Source organism: Mustela nivalis (assembly GCF_964662115.1).
Source record: "Mustela nivalis genome assembly, chromosome: 17".
Classification (NCBI taxonomy): Eukaryota; Metazoa; Chordata; class Mammalia; order Carnivora; family Mustelidae; genus Mustela; species Mustela nivalis.
Genome location: NC_139036.1, coordinates 42680394 through 42701342, shown reverse-complemented (window position 1 = coordinate 42701342; position 20949 = coordinate 42680394). Strand labels below are relative to the sequence as shown.

The 20949-nt window shown below is 46.0% G+C and overlaps 1 protein-coding gene across 4 annotated transcripts in view; it reads left to right on the top strand.

Moving 5' to 3' along the window:
• The window catches only part of STAT5B (signal transducer and activator of transcription 5B), a 68442-nt gene that overhangs the window by 44229 nt on the left and 3264 nt on the right, over positions 1 to 20949 (top strand). For 3 of the 4 annotated variants that reach the window (XM_082706114.1, XM_082706116.1, XM_082706115.1), the window contains exons 3-17: positions 2969 to 3125; positions 4751 to 4840; positions 5949 to 6123; positions 8844 to 8974; positions 9244 to 9395; positions 9835 to 9990; positions 10414 to 10593; positions 10984 to 11071; positions 11152 to 11274; positions 12057 to 12149; positions 15279 to 15485; positions 16267 to 16361; positions 16464 to 16594; positions 18428 to 18598; positions 20633 to 20684. In XM_082706114.1, the coding sequence (XP_082562240.1) occupies positions 2969 to 3125; positions 4751 to 4840; positions 5949 to 6123; positions 8844 to 8974; positions 9244 to 9395; positions 9835 to 9990; positions 10414 to 10593; positions 10984 to 11071; positions 11152 to 11274; positions 12057 to 12149; positions 15279 to 15485; positions 16267 to 16361; positions 16464 to 16594; positions 18428 to 18598; positions 20633 to 20684 (2001 nt within the window). The remainder of the gene's footprint in view (positions 1 to 2968; positions 3126 to 4750; positions 4841 to 5948; positions 6124 to 8843; positions 8975 to 9243; positions 9396 to 9834; positions 9991 to 10413; positions 10594 to 10983; positions 11072 to 11151; positions 11275 to 12056; positions 12150 to 15278; positions 15486 to 16266; positions 16362 to 16463; positions 16595 to 18427; positions 18599 to 20632; positions 20685 to 20949) is intronic. The other variant, XM_082706117.1, reaches the window with a different exon arrangement.

Here is a 20949-nt window from a genome sequence, read left to right as displayed (position 1 = left end):
TTTGGCCCTAGCTTAGATTTTAGAGAGATGGAATAACTCTTGAGATTTTTAAAATAGGATTTTTTTCCTGTATCTTATTTTTTCTTCTTTCCCTTTAATAAATAATAAGTTGTGGCTAAAAGCTTTGAAGTGTGTAAACCTGGCGATTCACAGACCTGTACCCCTGGGGATAAAAATATATGTTTATAAAAAATAAAAAATTATTAAAAGCATTAGATCATTGCTGCTAATAAACCACAGTTGACAAATATGTTTTGAGTGCCTGTAGGGTATAGAGTTCATATGAACAAGAATAAAGCCCTTGTGTGTCCACAAAGAATTTAGTGCTTAATGGGGCAACTCAGGTATGCATATGCATATCATTTAATAAAATGTATTATTAACAAAGTTAACAATGGTGACATTGGTGTTTTTGAATGTATACATACACATAAAGACCAAAAGACAATACACCAAAATATTAACAATAATTACGTTCCTGGTGGCAGATTTTTTTTTTAAGATTTTATTTATTTATTTGTCAGAGAGAGAGGTAATGCAGAAGCAGGCAGAGTGTCAGGCAGAGGCAGAGAGAGAAGTAGGGTTCCCACTGAGCAAGGAGCCAGATGTGGGACCTGGATCCCAGGACCCCAGGATCATGACCTGAGCCGAAGGCAGTGGCTTAACCTACTGAGCCACCCAGGCATCCCTTGGTGGCAGATTTAACAGGCGTGTTTTTACTCTTATTTGCCAAATTACTGTTTATATATTCAGAGGGAAAATTATTTTTAAATTCTTTCAGAGTTAGTATAATGCACTAGATTGACAACAGAGCTTTCTAATGGACGTTATTGCAGGCTCAGGGCCTGTTCTGCTCAGGGCCTGGGAGCATGTTGGGTAGCCAGCAGCCTGTCCTTCTGATCTGAGGGGCTCATCAGCTGCTTCAGGCCTCTGTGGGGGGTGGCAGGGTGGGCAGGGCGGGGTCCGCCCCTGCAGATCCCAGGACAAGAGGCCACTCTACGACTGTCCAAGCAGGCTTGTGTACCTGTCAGTGTTGCCACCTTGCAGTAATTGCAGTTCTGTGTTAGTAGCAGATTTCTGGTCGGAAACTAGAGAGCACCAAAGGAAGGCAATTTTCTGGGCAATTTAAAAAATCTCAACCTCTTGTAATGAAGTGAGAAAAAAATCAAGCTAAACATAAGCACATCAGCTGCACCTTGTCTAGCGCTTTTCCATTTTTTTCATTTTCTTTTCTGTTTTAATGACTTGGAGAGTTCAGAAAAACATTAGTAGGAAGTTTCTGGTGATTTAAAATTTCATTTAGTAGATTTCCCATGTAGTTTCTTATCGAACGAATGTTAAAAGACTGTTGATATTAAAAAAAAAACCTGATTTTTATTTAGCGTGTTTTTTTTAAGAACATAAAGATTTTAATTAATTAATTTTTTAAAAAGATTTTATTCATTTATTTGACAGACAAAGATCTCAAGTAGGCAGAGAGGCAGGCAGAGCAAGAGGAGGAAGGAAGCAGGCTCCCTGCCCAGCAGAGAGCCCGATGCCATGTGGGGCCTCAATCCCAGGATCCTGGGATCATGACCTGAGCCAAAGGCAGAGGCTTTAACCCATTGAGCCACCCAGGTGCCCCAAGATTTTAATTTAAAAAGATGTTCATTTCTTCATGTTTAAGCTAAGAAAGCCTTCCCCCTTCCCCCACTTTTTAAGTAGAGAGTTGAGTTTTCAAGTGCCAGAACCAGTACATGGTTTCTGTGAGTTTTGCACAGAGACCGGATCTTCTCAAGAGTGGGATCCTCAGATGAGGAGCATTATTGCCAGTGGAAACAGAGGTGCAGGCTGCCCTTCATTCCTTCCAGGCTTTCATTTAATACGTTAACTTTACTTAGTACAGAAAGGATACGTATTTAAAATTTGGCTTTCTCTACTGCCTTCTCAGAGTACAGATGTGGGTATATTCACTGAGCTACGTTATCATCAGCGTTTGGGCACACCTGCTTGAGCCTTTGTCTGAGACTAGTTGCTGACTGACTTCAGGGTGTAGAGGTGCAGCCTTTAGCGACCACCAGATCTCGTACTTGGCTCCAGACCCGGTCAGCAGTAACTGAACGTTACTTCAATCTGACAGCTGTTTCGTTTCTTCAGCGAGCTGAGTTGAGCAACTCAATACTGCCCAATAGCAATTGTTGCCTAAATTGTTTGAAAAAAGAGAGTTGGTGAGGGGAGTGGGGGAAGGAGAGAAGAAAGGAAGGAATAAAGAGGAGAAGGAAGAGAGGGAAGGCGGGAAACTGTCCAACCTGTCACCAGTTCAACGGCTCTGAATTAGTACAAAATCTGTAGAGTAGAGTGGTTTCTCTGCGTCACTGGAAGAGTTAGCATTGCTTGGAGGTCCCAGACCTGCGACCAGTGACTTGTGTCTATGCCTGCAGGCACCTTCTGTCTTTATAACTCATTTCCAGACTTCCTTAGAAATGGCAGTCAGTGTTATTGCACCTGTCTTTACTGTAAGAAGTACTGTGTGAAATTAGCAACACACAGAACTAGTCAAGGCTGGCAGAAGCATGTAGAACATTCTTGACCTTGTGCCCCCTTACACCCTTGAGGGGTAACTATAAATAGGAAGTTATCAGAGCCCTTGTTTCCTTCAGAGTACACGAAGCACTTTCCTTTTCCCTTCATTTCCAGCAGATAGTGTAAGCACCAGAGCAAGTCAATAGAAGGAAGGAGAAAGGGCAGTACATTGTAAAAGAAAGAAAGAGAGAGAGAAGAAAGAAGAAAAGAAAGGAAATATATACAGTGAGGTAATTAGTGGATTAGGGATAGATTAATATAGGCATCTAGACAATTTGAATTGGACTGTTTTCTGAAATTTGCCATTAGCATTATGAAGAAATCACTTCAGCTAAAGAAAAGGTGTGATGCGTTGAGACTGTATTTGCATGTATGTATACATATGTATGTAATTTTTTTCCCCTAGGGACTCAATAGATCTTGATAATCCACAGGAGAACATTAAGGCCACCCAGCTCCTGGAGGGCCTGGTGCAGGAGCTGCAGAAGAAGGCGGAGCACCAAGTCGGGGAGGATGGGTTCTTACTGAAGATCAAGCTGGGGCACTATGCTACGCAGCTCCAGGTGGGTGTGAATGAGGGCTCACGCTCAATTCCCTTCCCTAGGAGAGACTCTCCATTTAGTACTTGCCATGGAGCTTTTCTTTCTCTGCTTCAACCCAGTGTTACATGTTAGGTGTATAAAGTTCTTATTGTATGATTTTGGGATTGTAGCCTTGTATTTTTAAACTTTTTATTTGAAAACAATTTCAAATTTATAGGAAATTGCAGGATTGATACAAAGAACCCCTACATAGGCCCAGAAACACCCTTTGTTAATATTTGCTTTATTATATTCCGTCTCTCTCCACACACATTTTTTGTGACTTGAGAGTAAGCTGCATACATCATGTCCCTTTGCCCCTAAGTGCTTCAGTGTGCATTTTCTCTTCCTGCTTGTAGTACAGTTATCAGTCTCAGTACATGTCACATTGACAAAACACTCTTAGGTAATCATATCTATATTTCCATTTTGTTAACTGACTCAATAATAACCTTTATGGCATTTTTTTCCCCTCTGGCCCAGGACCACATATTGCATCTGGTTGTCCTGTCTCTCTCTCTCTCCCTCTTTTTTTTTTTTTTTTTTTTTTTAAGATTTTATTTACTCATTTAACAGGGAGTGAGAGTACTCTCTGCTGAGCCAGGAGCCAGATGTGGGACTCGATACCAGGACCCTGGGATCATGACCTGAGCCAAAGGCAGTTGCTTAACGAACTGAGCCACCCAGGCGTCCATGTCGTGTCTCTTTAATCTCCTGTAATCTGGAACCATTTCAACCTCTTTGTCTTTCATTACATTGCCTTTTCTTTTTTTCCCCCTAAGATTTTATTTTTAAGTAAACTCTACACCTAATGTGAAGCTTGAATTTACAACCCAAGATCAAGAGTTGCATGCTCTACTAACTGAGTCAGCCAGGTGCCCCTGCATTGACATTTTAAAATAATTTGGCTCGTCTGTTTTTTTTTTTAAGATTTTATTTATTTATCTGACAGAGAGAGAGATCATAAGTAGGCATAGAGGCAGGCGATGGGGTGGGGAGCAGGCTCCCTGCTGAGCAGAGAGCCCGATGCGGGGCTCAATTGCAGGACCCTGGAATCATGACCTGAGCTGGAGGCAGAGGCTTTAACCCACTGAGCCACCCAGGTGCCCCTTGTCTATTTTTAAAGATAAAATGGACCTCCTTTTGGGTTTGTGTGATGTCTCCTCCTCGTTAGATTCAGTGATGTTTAAATTAGATTTAGTGATGTTCTGTCCCTCTTAGGATATCACATCTAGAGACATACACCATCCATGTTTCCTGCATTGGTGGTCGTAATTTTGATTACTCAGTCAAGATGGTTTCCAGTGTCTCCTCTGACGTGGTCCTCTTGAAATTTATGTATCTTTTTTCCAAGAATGATGCCCTAGCACTTTAGGCAAATTAAGAGGCAAGAAATAAAATAATCTTGCCTTCTCATTGTAATTGGGTTTCATATGACATACTTTTCTCCTCCCCCATTAGTATTAGAGGAGCAGCATTGCTTGTGATTATGTCATCATGTCTCTAGGAGTCTCCTCCTTTATAAAATCTCACCCCTGTACCGAGGTAGCGTTAGGCCCCATAACATGGTGTGGAACAAAGTGATGTCTGCTGTTGGATTCTTTTAGAACACGTACGACCGCTGTCCCATGGAGCTGGTCCGCTGCATCCGACATATTCTGTACAATGAGCAGAGGCTGGTGCGAGAAGCCAACAATGTGAGTGTCCCGTGGGTGTGGGGAGAGGAGCTGGGAAGTCCTTCCTTGCCCACTTCTCTCTGGACCCAGATTTCTTAACATAATTTGGTGTGCATCTGTTTGTATCTGTATAACCAGAGCACTGTCCCAAGGGGCACAAAAGTAATAGAATGGTCTCATCTTAACTGATCTATAATCTTGATGAGATTATCACCACAAAACAGTGTGGACAAGTGTGAAATAATTTAATCCCAACTGAATGGTTTTTGAGTAAAGCATGCTCATATTCAGGTGAGATTACTTAAGAAGGATTTTTGCTGAGCCCCCTTTCAAACAAGTGTTGAAGGAGTGGCTGAGACCAGGTCACCTAAATGGCTGGATCCATAAAAGCCTTATTGATGCCTCCCCTGTAACTTCATTTTGGGGGTCTCTACGATGCTGTCTGTGAGAGGTTCAGCCTCTTCCCCCAGTTACAAGAAGGTCTTGAGTGAGGACACAGATGATGTGTGTTCACACAGCCTTGTTCCCCGTTGTGTCTCCAGCACCTCACACGGTCCATGGCATTGGGTCGGTGAACGAATGTGGAACGAGGGGTTACCATCATTAGATAACTCCTGGATGTACTCTCTCCAAAGAGGGCTTAGGTGGACCCTGTTTGGGTGACTCTAGTGGAGGCCAGACTGTCACAGAAATTTCTTTCTTTTTTTTTTTTTTTTAAAGATTGTATTTATTTATTTGACAGACAGATCACAAGTAGGCAGAGAGGCAGGCAGAGAGAGAGGAGGAAGCAGGCTCCCTGCTGAGCAGAGAGCCGGACGTAGGGCTCGATCCCAAGACCCTGAGATCATGACCTGAGCCGAAGGCAGAGGCTTTAACCCACTGAGCCACCCAGGCGCCCCGAAATTTCTACTGTGACTTAAGAAGGTGTCACAGTTGGCCAGATCACCTATTTTCCCTCCTTTTCTCCCGTCCTCCTCATTGGTTCTCACAAATGATGTGTGTGGTTCCTCTGACTCAAAATTCCACTTTTGGGATTTCAGCCAGGTTTGAGGTGCTAGCATTGGCTTTTCCTTCATAAGGCTTTCTTCCATCCTCACTGTGGCCTGCACTCTCCCCATTCTGTCTCCAGGGTACTTCTCCGGTTGGAAGTCTTGCTGACACCATGTCCCAGAAACACCTCCAGATCAACCAGACATTTGAGGAGCTGCGGCTGGTCACACAAGACACAGAGAATGAACTGAAGAAGCTGCAGCAGACCCAGGAGTACTTCATCATCCAGTATCAGGAGAGCCTGCGGATCCAGGGTGAGGCCCGCATGGCCAGGCAGTGTGTGTCACGAGGGCTAGAAGGAAGTTCAGGTCAGATTGGAAAAGAACCAGGTTTCTGTTTAGAGGCTTTCTCCTTTCTCTTGAGTAGCAGGAATTTGCCTAAGGTTGGGGCAGGGAGGAAGAGGCTTAGGAAGGAAGAGAGGTCACAAGCTTGCCTTCAGCGAGTGTGGGTCTCACTCAGGTTTCCCGCACGGATGTTCTTCCTGGTCTGTTGGGGAAGACATTTCCACCTGTGGGAAGAAGTTCATAGTCTAGTAAAAAAAAGTTTTGTGTATAGTTGATGTTTCATAAATGCTGCTTTACTGAAATGTTAAATTCTCTAAGCAGAGAAAGTATAAGGGCTAAGAGCTGTGTTTGTAATGACAAATGTTTAATGCTGTTTTGTGTGGTTATTCAGAGGCTGTCCTGGCACCTAAAGGACAAAGCTCCCCTTCCTTGTGTAAATCCTTCTAGGTACCTGGGTATTGAAAACTTCATCAGTAGATTCTGGGTCCCCACTGGGGCCCCCTACTGACTGTGTAGGAATTTGACAGGGTGACTTTAACCCCTCTCCCTGCAAGCAGGCCCTGCAGAGAATCTCTGAAAAGCCTCTGCTTGATCAACCCGGCTATACAGACGCATAGCCATCTCTATCCAAGTGCTTCTCTAAGACTCTGCATGTGGGTCAGTCTTACAGCTGTCTTGATATGATTTATTAATAACTCCATCTCCCTCAGTAGAATATAGTCTTTGAGAAGGTATTATGTCTTATACCTCTGTACCCTCAGGCTCACGCATACCAGGTGTTGAGTAAATGTTGGTGGGATTGTTCCAGCATGTCTTCCTCCATCTGAATCCATCTCAGACTGACCTCAGAGAAAGGGTGGCCCTCTTCCTAGACTGGAGAATAGGAAAATTCAGGCTGTCAGTTCTACCCCAGCCTTTGATGTCTGATAGTTCTTCCAGTCCTCTTCTTGGGTTTTCTATTTCCTATTTATAGGTTTGCATTAGATTCTGCTTTGGATTTCTACCCACCATACAATGTCAGTTCAGTCTCATTTATCAAGTTGACTCGTCAGAAATGCAAACTTATTGCTCTGTTTGTGCAAGAGAAGGCTCAGCTCCCTCCAGTGAAGCAGAGAATTGCCTCCCATCTCCTGACCTCCCTTCCAGAAGCTTCCACAAAGTGCCAGGAGAGACCTAAGTGGGTCACTCGCTTAGGGAGGTTGGACCCAGGTGTGGAATCACCAGCACCCCCAGTGGATGGCAGGATTTCTGAGGTGGCCTCAGGACTACTTTGCTGTGTGCCACGGCTGGACGGTAGTCTTCTCTCTCAGTCCCCAGTCATGGGATCAGAACCGTATTTCTAGTTCTCCTCCAGTGCTAGGGTTTCCCGGGCTGTCTCGAGTTCCTTTTCGTCTGTCCCAGCTTGTGTGTCCATGAGGCAGGGCCTCGGTCAGTGTGACATGGCCCTTGACCACAACATGCTGATGCTCCCATCTCCTTGTCTCAGCCCAAGTGAGGACACTGGGATACTCAGCAAGATGCTGGGCAGGCCGTGATAATCCCAGCGTGGAGGACAGTGGTTACCTTTGGAGGCTGGGATGGGTTGGCAAGCAGGGAAGGACATACAGGTGGCTTTCTCTGTGGTTTCTTCAGCTGGTTTATAATACACAGATGTTCCTTGCATCACTCTTTCTACCTTCCCTGGGTCTGAAGTATTTCATAATAGATTTTTTGTAGAACGGTAAGGAGGCCTCCCTGACTCCCTCTTCGTGCCATGGATGAGAGCCCCATGCTAGCGTGGAGAGAAGCTGCCTCCCTGTCCTGAGAGAATCTTGCTGTTTCTGTGTTGCTGCCAGTGGGCGCTGGACATTCCCTCCCTCTCGCCACCTTCCCCTTCTGTCCCTGTGTGTGCCTGTCTGTGCCTCTCCATCTCCTGGTTGGTCCGCTGAGCTGGCGGTCACCCAGCCTGGACAAACCAACATGTTAGGCCCCTGCCAGCACTCAGAGAAACCCCTTGTTCCAGAGGAGAGGCTCCTGGGCTCCTGGTGGGGGACAGAGCCTATGGGGCAGGGGCTTCCCTAGGCGGTCCTTCTGTGTGGGGTGGGACTGAACAGCCACTTGTCTCTGGCACCCTGTAACCTGCACTGGAAACCACTGCCCAGGAAGGACCAGCTCTGACCTTCAGGGCCCATGAGCCGGGAAGTTCCTTGAGCCTTTGGTGGATCATCACTTACTTATTCCTTGTCGACTCACTGAAGCAGGGGCCAAGATTCTCCCATTTTGCACATGGGTAAACTGAGGCCCAGAAGAGGGAAATGATTTGCCCGAGGTTCCTCAGTTAGTGAACAGTGAGGGCACACATCGAACCAGGCAGCAAGGCTCCACGCTGGACCCCCGAGTGGCGTGAGGAGGTCTGCGCAGGCAGCTGTGTAGACTAAGATGGAAGGGAGGTCTAGGGAGTGTTTGCCCCCAGGCTTCCATCTATACAGTCCCTAAAGAGGAGATCACAGTCGAGAGGCCAGGGCCCAGAGGCCAGGGCCCAGAGCCCGCTCAGGTCTGGCTCTCTTGGCTGCTGGAGCCCCAAGTAGCCATCGGTCCGATGTTGGGCAGACCCTCAGGGCCTTGCCTCCAGAACAGGTATTGGTGTTCTACTGGGCTTCCTGCAGGAAGCCAGGAAATGATGGTCGCAGGTGTCCCATCGCCTCTTCTAGCTCAGTTTGCCGGGCTGAACCAGCTGAGTCCCCAGGAGCGTCTGAGCCGGGAGACTGCCCTCCAGCAGAAGCAGGTGTCCCTGGAGGCCTGGCTGCAGCATGAGGCCCAGACACTGCAGCAGTACCGCGTGGTAAGTACGGTCTGCGTCCTCTGCTCCCAAGCGCGGAGGCCCACATCCCGGGCCATCCGGGCAGCCCGAGAGAGGGCTAGGGCCGGGAGGAGAGCGGGACTCTGGAGAGCTGGAGGTCAGAACCTTCTTTACTGTGGGGAACATGTGAGGCAGAGCGGGTTTGGGAGAGGGGAGGGCCTGTGCCCAGGGCCTGGTCCCCAGCCCTGCCTCCCGAGTGAGGGCTGTTCTGTGGGAACCCAGAAAGGCCTGCTGTCCCCACCTGCCTTCAGGAGCTGGCCGAGAAGCACCAGAAGACCCTGCAGCTGCTGCGAAAGCAGCAGACCATCATTCTGGACGATGAGCTGATCCAGTGGAAGCGGCGGCAACAGCTGGCAGGGAACGGAGGGCCCCCCGAGGGCAGCCTGGACGTGCTGCAGTCCTGGTAATGGTGTTTGGGGGTGGCTGGGGGCAGGGGCGCTGCTTCTGGCGACTCCTTGGGCAGTCAGCTCTCTCTGTGCTGCAGCAAGGCTTAGTTCACCGAGGGTTCTGGCTCCTGATGCTGGCTTTGGGGCCCCCATCATGTGCCCTGTGCCCAGGAAGGGAGTTCCTGTGCTGGGGAGGGGACAGGGCTGGGTATGCAGAGTGAAGCCTCAGGCAGAGCGGACCGGTTCCGGGGTGCTGGTCCCGCGCAGCTCTGTGTTCCTGAAAGGCGGGGAGCACTCTGCTCCCGGGTCAGGAGTGGTGGCTGAGGTGCAGAACCTTCCAGGAGGAGGGAGGAGCTGGGTCTTGGGGCGTTCTCCCCAGACTGGGGCCTCTCGGCCTCGAGCCTGGGGCGTGGGGTGATACCATTGTCCTCCCGGTGGCCTGGGGCTCCCGTGCAGGTGTGAGAAGTTGGCCGAGATCATCTGGCAGAACCGGCAGCAGATCCGCAGGGCTGAGCACCTCTGCCAGCAGCTGCCTATCCCCGGCCCAGTGGAGGAGATGCTGGCTGAAGTCAACGCCACTATCACAGACATCATCTCAGCCCTGGTGACCAGGTGATTGCTGCCTCCAGTACGCCCAGCTCCTGGGTGGTTGGCGTGGAGCAGGCCAGGGATGCTCTGCCCACCGGGGTTGTGGTAGGGAGGCTCTCGTTGGAATCCTTGTCTCTTTTGCCTTGGGTCCCCATCCCTCTCTGTCCTCAGTTGCAGTGGCTGCTTGGTGTTGACCTTGCCCAGTCTCTGTTGTGGACGCTCCATGGACTACCCTTGTCCGCCCCCCAGCTTGGGCCAGCTGCTGAGTCATGTCACTGCCTCCCCTCCCACCACCTCTTCTGACTCTCGGTGTCCTCCCTGGGAACAGGAGCTGTGCCGTGTGCCCTTCCTTTGCCTGCCGAGCCCCGGTAGCCTCCCCACGTCTGTGGGCAGACCCTGTGCCCTGAGTCAGCATCATGTGTGGTCTGGTTCCTTGTGTCCCCGCAGCACGTTCATCATTGAGAAGCAGCCCCCTCAGGTCCTGAAGACCCAGACCAAGTTTGCAGCGACGGTGCGCCTGCTGGTGGGCGGGAAGCTGAACGTGCACATGAACCCCCCCCAGGTGAAGGCCACCATCATCAGCGAGCAGCAGGCCAAGTCGCTGCTCAAGAACGAGAACACCCGCAAGTACGCGTGCCCTCCCCGTCATGTCTGGCTCTTTCAAGGCTTTACAACAGGAACAATGTGCTCCAGCCTCCTAGTCAGCATTCTGGATGCTGCCAGTCGTTTTAGGAGCCCTGTGAGCCCTTCTAGCCTCTTCTGGCTCAGAAAAAACAAACGGGCTTTCCTTCTGTGGAAAAGCACATGATTTTCATTCATTTGGTAGGAATATATCCAAGAACATTTCTTTTATGTTAATGTATGTTTATATCTTATATATTTTATTGAGCTAACATTTCCTTTAAATGATATCCATTTTTACAACCTTCTTTGTTGGGTCCCCCCTAATATATTTTCTACCCTACATTTACTGACACACTGCGAGGGTATTGTGTCTAGTCTCTTTCTGCTCTGCAGTGACTACAGTGGCGAGATTCTGAACAACTGCTGTGTGATGGAGTATCACCAGGCCACCGGCACCCTCAGCGCGCACTTCAGGAACATGGTGAGCCTGGGAGAAGGAAAAGAACAAATCTTCCCTAGTTGTGTGAGGGCTCTAACCTTTTTTATTTGTCTCCTTTGCAGTCCCTGAAACGAATTAAGAGGTCTGACCGTCGTGGAGCAGAGTCAGTAACAGAAGAAAAATTTACAATCCTGTTTGAATCACAGTTCAGTGTTGGTGGAAATGAGCTGGTTTTTCAAGTCAAGGTAAAGCCCTCCCTCAGCGTGTGGTGTGTGTGTGTGTACTTTGTATTACAAAAGAATTGTTTTGATCACATAGTGTCTTAACCTTCAGTGGACAGAAAATGAGGAGGCGTCATCCTTAAAATTGTGTGTCTTAGATTCTCTTAAGTTCTGCAATAATAGGAAATAGCAAATTGAAATAGCTGGAGGGCGCCTGGGTGGCTCAGTTGGTTAAGCTTCTGCCTTCGACTCAGGTCATGATCTCGGGGTCCTGGGATCAAGCCCCACATCGGGCTCTCTGCTCGGCGGGGAGCCTGCTTCCCTTCCTCTCTCTCTGCCTGCCTCTCTGCCTATTTGTGATCTCTCTCTCTGTCAAATAAGTAAATAAAATCTTTTTAAAAAAGAGAAAAAGAATAAATAGCTGGAGATATTGGTAGGAATGAATCAGGGAAACATCACTCCAGATGACTTCAAGTAACAGTTATAGTAATTTTGAGACATTTGTTACTTGCTATTTTCTTCTAGAAATACTCCATACTCTTTCTCTTTTCTCTCTTCTTCTCCTTTTGAGAACCTTACTGCCTCCTTCAGAAGTATCTAAGCCAACACTTCTTAAAATATCTAAAATTTCTAAGATTGCACCACTGTGAAGGGTCCTGTGATTCCTGGAGCCAATCAGGTTTTCTATTCAAGTGTGACACTTACTGAAACTGAAGAGAGAATGAACGTGTTGTGATAAAGAAAAAGAAAAGCAAGAGAGGAACGTGTCGCTCTTGGCACTCAGCCTTTCTCTTTTGTGTTTCTAGACCCTGTCCCTCCCAGTGGTGGTGATCGTCCATGGCAGCCAGGACAACAATGCGACGGCCACCGTCCTCTGGGACAATGCTTTTGCAGAGCCTGTGAGTGGATTCCCTGAGCCTGTGGGTCTAAGATCCTGACACTGGTGTCATGAATCTCTTTCATGTGTTCTCTCCCAGAAAAGCATAGAAAAGCGCAGATTTCTGTAGTGGGAGGCAGAGTAGAGAGTATGTGGAGAATGGAAAGAGCGTGGGCTTGGAATCTGGCCAAGGGTTAAACTCACGCCCCACCATTTCCTCACGTTGTGACCACAGGGAATTCACTTTCTCTCTTTGAGCCTAAGTTTCCCCAAGTGTCCATACCACAGGGATGGTAGTGGTCCATAGTGCTGCTAGAAAGATGAAATTAGGTAACATTCAGGGGCACCTGGCTGGCTCAGTCAGGAGAGCATGCAAGTCTTGATCTGGGGATCATGAGTTCAGGTCCCATTTTGGGCACAGAGTTTACGTTAAAAAATAATAAATGAAATTAGGTAACATACAAAATACAAAATGTTTGTCACATAGTCACTGTTTAGTGAATAGTGTTTTAAATCCTTGGGTCAGGGACACCTGGGTGGCTCAGTTGGTTAAGCAGCTGCCTTCAGTTCAGGTCATGATCCCAGCATCCTGGGATCGAGTCCCACATCGGGCTCCTTGCTCGGTGGGGAGCCCGCTTCTCCCTCTGCCTCCATCTGCCAGTGCTTGTGCGCATGCTTTCTCTCTCTCTCTAACAAACAAACAAACAAATAAATAAACATCTTTAATAAATGAATAAATAAATAAATCCTTGGGTCAGACCGTGAGTGGAGTTTAGGACTCCAGAAGGTAGACCTCTCAGAGCATTCCTTACAGTTTAGCAGTTGCTTCCTGCCCTCTTCCCTCCATTCGATGAGGGTGCTGTTTCATGTCTTCTCCAAACTTGAGGTTCCGTGATTCATACCAACTCACGAAGAATGAGATGCTTTGTCTAAGGGCAGGAACATGGTTTTGTGGATCTGTGCGTCAAACACTCTCCGACCACTCATGTGCGCTTGATGAGCATCTTTAAAACATTTAATTAGGAAGAGCTCTAGGTATCACACATTTCCAGCAGCACATACTCCATGAAAGCCTGATAAAAGGTTCTGGTTGGCATTCAGGATATAGAATTATATCCTTCTCTCACATACTCTAACATGAAGAGTCTCAGTGAGTTCTCTCAGCAGTCCTCTTTACAGGGGCCCCTGGGTGGCTCGGTTGGGCAACTGCCTTCAGCTCAGGTCATGATCTAGAGTCCCGGGATCAAGTCCCACATCGGGCTGCCTGCTCAAAAGGACTCTGCTTCTCCCTCTGACCCTCTCCCCTCTCAAGCTCTCTCTCTAAAATAAACAAATTTTTAAAAATCTAAAAAAAAAAACAAAAAAACAGTCCTCTTTATAGAACAGTATTTTTGCTGCAAAGGTGAGATTTATAACAGAAATTCTCCCATGCCCATTCTGCAGATCCCAAGTTTGAGGCTTCTCTTAAAACTGCCTGCAGCAAGTCCTCATAAGCCTCCTGGATAGGTTTTGCTGCCTGTCCTCTCATTCCCCTCCCTGCCTGTCCAAGCTCATTCCTCGTGTCACGTTGGCAGCTCTTGCAACATGTCATTGCTAAATAAATTGCCTAAATTTAGGCAATACCTAAATAAATAAGCATTTTTAGCATTTTCAGTTGTGTTAATGACTAGTGTACATCTTATGCTCTTTTAAAATAAATACATACTTGTGGGGATTTATTCTAGAGATATATTTCCATCTGTGTCAGATGACATAAGTACGTTGCAGACTTGTTTATAATAGCTGAAGATCACTGGACTGATACATAGATGTCCATCTATGGGGGCCTGGCTAACTATAGTATTGTTCTTCCATACTGTGGAATATTTAGCAGCCACAGAAGAACATGTGTTTATGTGCTAATGTAAGGTCTTACAGATATTAAGTGAGAAAAGGGAGAGGTAGAACATGTGGATTATATGCTATTCTATATATGTAATATATATAATATATATAAATAATATATAAAATAGGTATATATATATATATTCAATCATTTATTTATTTATTTTGTTTTTATTTAGAGAGAGAGTACATGAGCGGAGGCAGGGATAGCAGGAAAGGGAGAGAGAGATTCTCAGGCGGACTCCCTGCTGAGCATAGAACCCAATGCAGGTCTCAGTCTCACAACCCTGAGATCATGACCTGAGCCAAAAATCAAGAGTCGGGTGCTTAACTGAGAGAGCCACCCAGGTGCCCCCATTTATATTTTTAAAAAGGAAAAGTTATATATATTTCCCAGCATGCATAGAATATCTTTGGAGGCATACACAATAAACTAGATTATATGTTTCTGGGCAGAGGAACTGGGCTGCTGGGACACAGAGTTAAGAAAGTGACTTCATGGGGCACCTGGGTGGCTCAGCCTGGTAAGCATCTGCCTTAAGCTCAGGTCATGTTCCCAGGGTCCTGGGATTGAGCCCCACATCTACCTTCCTGCCCAGCAGGGAGTCTGCTTCTCCCTTTCCTTCTGCTGCTCTCCTTCTCTCCCAAATAAAGCCTTAAAACAAAACAAAACAAAAGACACATCACTGTATACCCTTCCATACTTTTAAAATTTTATATTATGTGATTCTGTTGCCTATTCCCCCCAAAAATGTTGTAATAATGGAAAAATAAAATGAAGTGCCATGTCTGAATGGGATGAAAAACAGTTTATTAAAAATCCATATTATAACCTGCTTCTCAATTACAAGTGGTCCAACTCCGTTTCCATTCTTCCACATAAAATTTTTTCACATTGAGCTGGGTTCAAGGATCACACTTATGCACACGTGCGCGTGAGTATGCACACGATTCTCTCTGCCTGCCGCTAGAGAACCAGTCTGAGTCCCGTTCCCGCTTTGGTTCCCGTTTTGGTTCTGTGGCTCTTAGAATATAGGATGAGACTGGAGGTTCAGCAGCTCATTTACAGAACACCATAGAGAGCTTGAGGGTACCTCCTAAGTTGTCTCACAGAGCTGCCTATGTCAAAAAAGTTAGAATTTATCTTCAGGCTCAGCGAGACAAATGTTTGTAACGGCATTGAGCCATCAGTGTTTTCATTTTGCGGGTTGAGTGAATAAATCATGCAACTGTTTTCTCATAAGATTCTGGCTTCCCTCCGCCTCAGGGCAGGGTGCCATTCGCCGTGCCTGACAAAGTGCTGTGGCCACAGCTGTGTGAGGCACTCAACATGAAATTCAAGGCCGAAGTGCAGAGCAACCGCGGCCTGACCAAGGAGAACCTCGTGTTCCTGGCCCAGAAACTGTTCAACAGCAGCAGCAGCCACCTTGAAGACTATAATGGCATGTCCGTGTCCTGGTCCCAGTTCAACAGGGTGAGGGACCTGCCACCAGCTGCCCTTGGATCAGTCCCTCTGAACTAGATGCCTTCCGGAGGCTTCCAGCCCCGGGGCGTTTGTTCTTCATGACTCTAATAAAATGGGCCCCACGTAATAGGAAGCTCCTGAACAGATGGATAAGCACATAATTTTTTATGTAGAAAATTCGGTCTTTGAATATTTAAGTAAACTGGGCTTTGTGTGCAGCTAGTGGATTTTTTTCCCTTTATAAAGGAAATAGAGCAAAGCAAATGAGAGCATGTCTCACAAGAAGTAAAGCTTTTTGTGATCAGAAGTCCATGGTTCTTTCCCATGGACTCTCTGATGCTCCCTGCTACATAATCCTGCAGAGCCAGGCTACCGTGGGACCCTCAGCCCACCAGAGGGAATGCTGAGGGAGGAAGTGTCTCCCCCAGCATCGGGTCATTGAGATGTCCCACCTTTTGTTTCTCTTTGCGTACACCTCCATCCCCAGGTGTTTTAAGTGTCCTAATTCATAAAAGCAAAGGACAAGTCAGCCCAAATCCAAGTGAAGTTGTTTGTAGCAGGGGGCCACTGGGGGTTGGTAACTTCTCTGTTTTCCCTTCTGTCTTCCTCTCTGTCTGGGTTTTTGACGGTAGGACCATTTGGTAAAACTTGGACAAGCATGTTTATTTGTATGATTCTGACATTGTAGATGTTTGTTTTTCATTTAATTTTTTTTAATTTAAGTATTCGCAGGCAATATTCTAGGTGTTACACTTGGCCTTCTTGTGCTCATTGTTGTATCTCCAACCAGGAGAATTTACCAGGGCGAAATTACACATTCTGGCAGTGGTTCGATGGTGTGATGGAAGTGTTAAAAAAACATCTCAAGCCTCATTGGAATGATGGGTGAGAATTGTCATTTCCTAAGTCAGCCAATAGAGTATAAAGCTCTTCTTTCTGCTGTTAAAACATCACATCTGTTTCTCCTCTTTGGCCTCTGTGATCCAGGGCTATTTTGGGTTTCGTGAACAAGCAACAGGCCCATGACCTACTCATTAACAAGCCTGATGGGACCTTCCTGCTGAGATTCAGCGACTCTGAAATTGGCGGCATCACCATTGCTTGGAAGTTTGATTCTCGTGAGTTCCCTCCTTTTTGGAACATATTTTGGGGATGCCTGGGTGGCTCAGATGGTTAAGCATCTGCCTTTGGCTCAGGTCATGATCTCTGGGTTCTGGGATCAAGCCCCACATCAGGCTCCTGGCTCAGCAGGGAGTCTGCTTCTCCCTTTACCCTCCCCCCATCTCAAGTGAATAAGTAAAAAATCTTTAAAATATGGTTCTAGTTAGCTGCTTTTGCTGTAAAATTACTTCAACAAATGACTTACTGAGCACTAATTATGGGGTCATTTCTGATGAAGGGCCTGCAAATGGGTCACCATGGTGCAGCTGGGATAGCAAAGCAGCTAATAAAATCATACCATGGGGAACACAGTTACTAATTCTGAGAGACAGCTGTGTAACGGTGAAGTAGATACCTGTCATACAGCGTTCTGTCCACAATCTGAGCTGCTTCCCTTTTGAAATGTCTGCCTTCAGCTATGGCCATACCACCCTGAACGCGCCCGATCTCGTCTGAAATGTCTGCCTTCTTATTACTGAACCAGAGCTTATTTCAGTGAAGAATTACTTGAATGATTAGGGAGTCATTAGACTGGAAGTAATGTGCTATTTTATTTTACTTTTTTAAAAGATTTTATCTGAGAGAAAGAAATAGCAAGAGAGAGCAACAGCAGGGAGGAGAGGGAGAAGCAGGCTCCTCGCTGAGCAGGGAGCCTGATACAGGGCTCGATCCCAGAACCCTGGGATCATGACCTGAGCCAAAGGCTATGCTTGACCAACTGAGCCACCCAGGTGCCCCAGAGTAATATGCTATTTCAATTATTCCTTTATCCTAATCAACATAAAGCCATGGCCACTGACTATTTCCATCCAAGAACAATTCTTTTCTCTGATCCTCACAATAAGTTAAGGGTAGCTCACTCATTTTTTTGCAACTTAAAGATACTAGCAGCTTTTCATAGCTCTCGTGCAGCCTCTGCATGACGTGGACATGCTTCCTGGCTCTCATGTACTTTTGTACAGGGGTCAAGGCTTGGAGTCAGTAAGAACTATTTCTTCTACAGAGGAACTGAAAACCATTTGAATGAAACTACCTGAGATCATGGACCTCTAGGGAAGTGCCTACCAGCTTATCTCCCCGTCACTTTCTTAAATAATTGAGCCACAACCTCATTTGGTCTTTTTTTTTTTTTTTTTTAAGATTTATTCACATATTTAAGAGAGAGTGGAGAGGGGTAGGGGCAGAGGGAGAGAGATCCCCAAGCAGACTCCCTGCTATCAGGTGGAGCCCAACATGGGGATGCATCCCACAACCCTGAGGTCACGACGTGAGCCAGAAATCAAAAGTCAAACGCTTAACTGTTAAGACTGAGCCAACGAGGTGACCTACAACCTGTGGCTATTTTTAAATGGAGATCTTTATCGGGACAGTTCTAATATAGAGCTTTGATTTGTAGTATATTTGGGTTTTAAGATTTTCTGTTTAGAAATCTGCTTAGACGGAGAAAGACAACTATCATATGATCTCCCTGATATGAGGAAGTGGAGATGCAACATGGGGGCTAGGAGAAGAATAAATGAAACAAGATGGGATTGGGAGGGAGACAAACCATAAGTGACTCTTAATCTCACAAAACAAACTGAGGGTTGCTGGGGGGAGGGGGGTTGGAAGAGGGGGGCGGGGTTATGGACATTGGGGAGGGTATATACTATGGTGAGTGCTGTGAAGTGTGTAAATCTGGCAGTTCACAGACCTGTACCCCTGGGGATAAAAATATATGTTTATAAAAAAATAAAAAATTTAAAAAAAGAAATCTGCTTAGAATATGATTATTCTGTTTATTATTCTAGAGGAAAGGATGTTTTGGAACCTGATGCCTTTTACCACCAGAGACTTCTCCATCCGGTCCCTGGCCGACCGCTTGGGGGACCTGAATTACCTCATCTATGTGTTTCCTGATCGGCCAAAAGATGAAGTGTACTCCAGATACTACACACCAGTTCCGTGCGAGCCTGCCACTGGTAACGGTGTTTGTGCTCTGATTGGGTTTTGTTGTGATTTTCGTTTTCTTTTAGTTTTACGTGTGTATGTGTGTCTGTCTTGCAAAAACACGTACACAATTAGTATTTAGTTATTGGTGTTCAAGCATTATTCAGGAGAATTGTAAATCCCAGACTATATATATTCTTCAATCATATCTGCTGCTAACCCAAATATCAAATGGAAGGGAATGACTTGCTTTTATTATTATTTTTTTCAAATTGTTTTTAAAACAAGCTTAGATCAAGTAAAATTAGAAAGATAAAATTTGGGGCACATGAGTGGCCCAGTCAGTTAAGCATCTGCCTTTGGCTTAGGTCGTGATCTCAGGGTCCTGGGCTTGAGCCCCATGTCAGGCTCCCTGCTCAGTGCGGAATCTGCTTCCCCTCTCTGCTGCTTTTCCTGCTTGCTCTCTCGCTCTCTCTCTCTCTCTCAAATAAATAAATAAAATTTTTTAAAAAAGATAAAACTTGTTTTTCAAAACAGATGGTTTTAGTGTTTCTGTTCATAAAAGTATTCTGTATTAATTATAAAATTTACAGAAAAGTTTGGAACAGATTAGGCATTTATCCTAGGGAAATAGTCGAACAGGATGCATGCACCAGGTTATCTCAGTGAGTTAGTTTATTTATGTACGTGCACATGTATATATGTACGTACGAATGTATGTAGTAAGCTACCCCCAATGTGGGGCTTGAACACCGGATCTTGACATCAAGAGTTGCATGCTCTGGGGCGCCTGGGTGGCTCAGTGGGTTAAAGCCTCTGCCTTCGGCTCAGGTCATGATCCCAGGGTCCTGGGACCGAGCCCCACATCGGGCTCTCTGCTCAGCAGGGAGCCTGCTTCCTCCTCTCTCTCTGCCTGCCTCTCTGCCTGCTTGTGACCTCTGCCTGTCAAATAAATAAATAAAATCTTTAAAAAAAAAAAAGAAAAAGAGTTGCATGCTCTAATGAATGAGTCAGCCAGGTACGCCAGGTTATCTCAATATTAATTCACAACAGAAAACTGTGAATAACCTAAACTGTAAGTCTCTCAAATAACATCAAATCAACATACAGTGGAATTCTATGCAGTCATTAAAGTGATGTTATAAGATTGTATTTACAGACCTGCTCAGCAGGGAGCCCGTTTCTCCCTCTCTCTCTGCCCACCTCTTTGCCTACTTGTGATCTCTCTCTCTATCAAATAAATAAATAAAATTTTTAAGAAAAAAAAAGAGATAAAGAGTCGATGCTTAACCCACTGAGCCACCCAGGCGCCCCCACACCAGCATTCTTAACCAGCCACAGGGCATGGACAATACAGGATGAGTGACCATCTGATTAACCCCAAACGCAGAGAGTGCAGGGAAACAAAAGAGCACAGATACTTGACTGATACTCCCTTTCGTAAAAGAGGAGATACTCAGAATGACTATGGGGACCATCAAGTCAGATTCATTCCTCTCTGATTTCTCGGTACTACCCCTGACAAGTGTTTGTACATCTTCCGCTTAAAACTCTTCAGTGATGGGAAATCAATTTTTCCCAAGACAGCCCCTTTCTTTTGTGGGCAGTTCTAATTATAACAACATTCTTTCTGTGATTGAAAATTTGTCCTCTTCTGCTCACCTCGATTTATTCCCTGGGACACAAAGCAAATCCTTATCACAAAGCAAATCCTTATCACTCTGCTGCATCTATAACTTTAAACTTTTAAAATATTTTTTCTTTTTATACTTAGTGTACAATTAATGCTTGGTTTGGATTTGTGCTGAAGTATATGTTTTCTGTGGTTTGAAGAATTTATTAACACATCCAAGCCAACTCAGAAGATATTTTAATTTACACTTTTAGTATTAAGGCTTCTAGACCAGGTCCTCCTAACAAATTAAAATATTAAGTGCTTTTATCAGATCCTAAGATAGAATGAAGTAGTTGTGTACTATCCAGAGAAAAGATGTGATTCTTAAGGGAGGTTGCATTTTTATTTCATTGAGAACTTTGCTTCTCATCACTGTTTCCCCCCTTGGCAGCTAAAGCAGTGGATGGATATGTGAAGCCACAGATCAAGCAAGTGGTCCCTGAGTAAGTACCCAGGGTCTGGCTCTGGTCTCCTGTTGCCTCCTTTCTCTCTCCTCAAGCCACTCTCCCCTCAGCCCTGTTCCTCCCACTCACCGGCACTGCGTGGCCCAGCCCTTCCTTCCCTGCCTAAAACCTGGCTTAGCCCTGGAGAAGGAACTGGGCTTAGTCTCAGTGGGACCAGGACCCAGGGCCCCACTCCCGCAGCTGGAGTCCCAGGCCCAGTGGGCACTTTGTCCTTCCACACCCCCAAAAAAGGTGTAAAAATGTC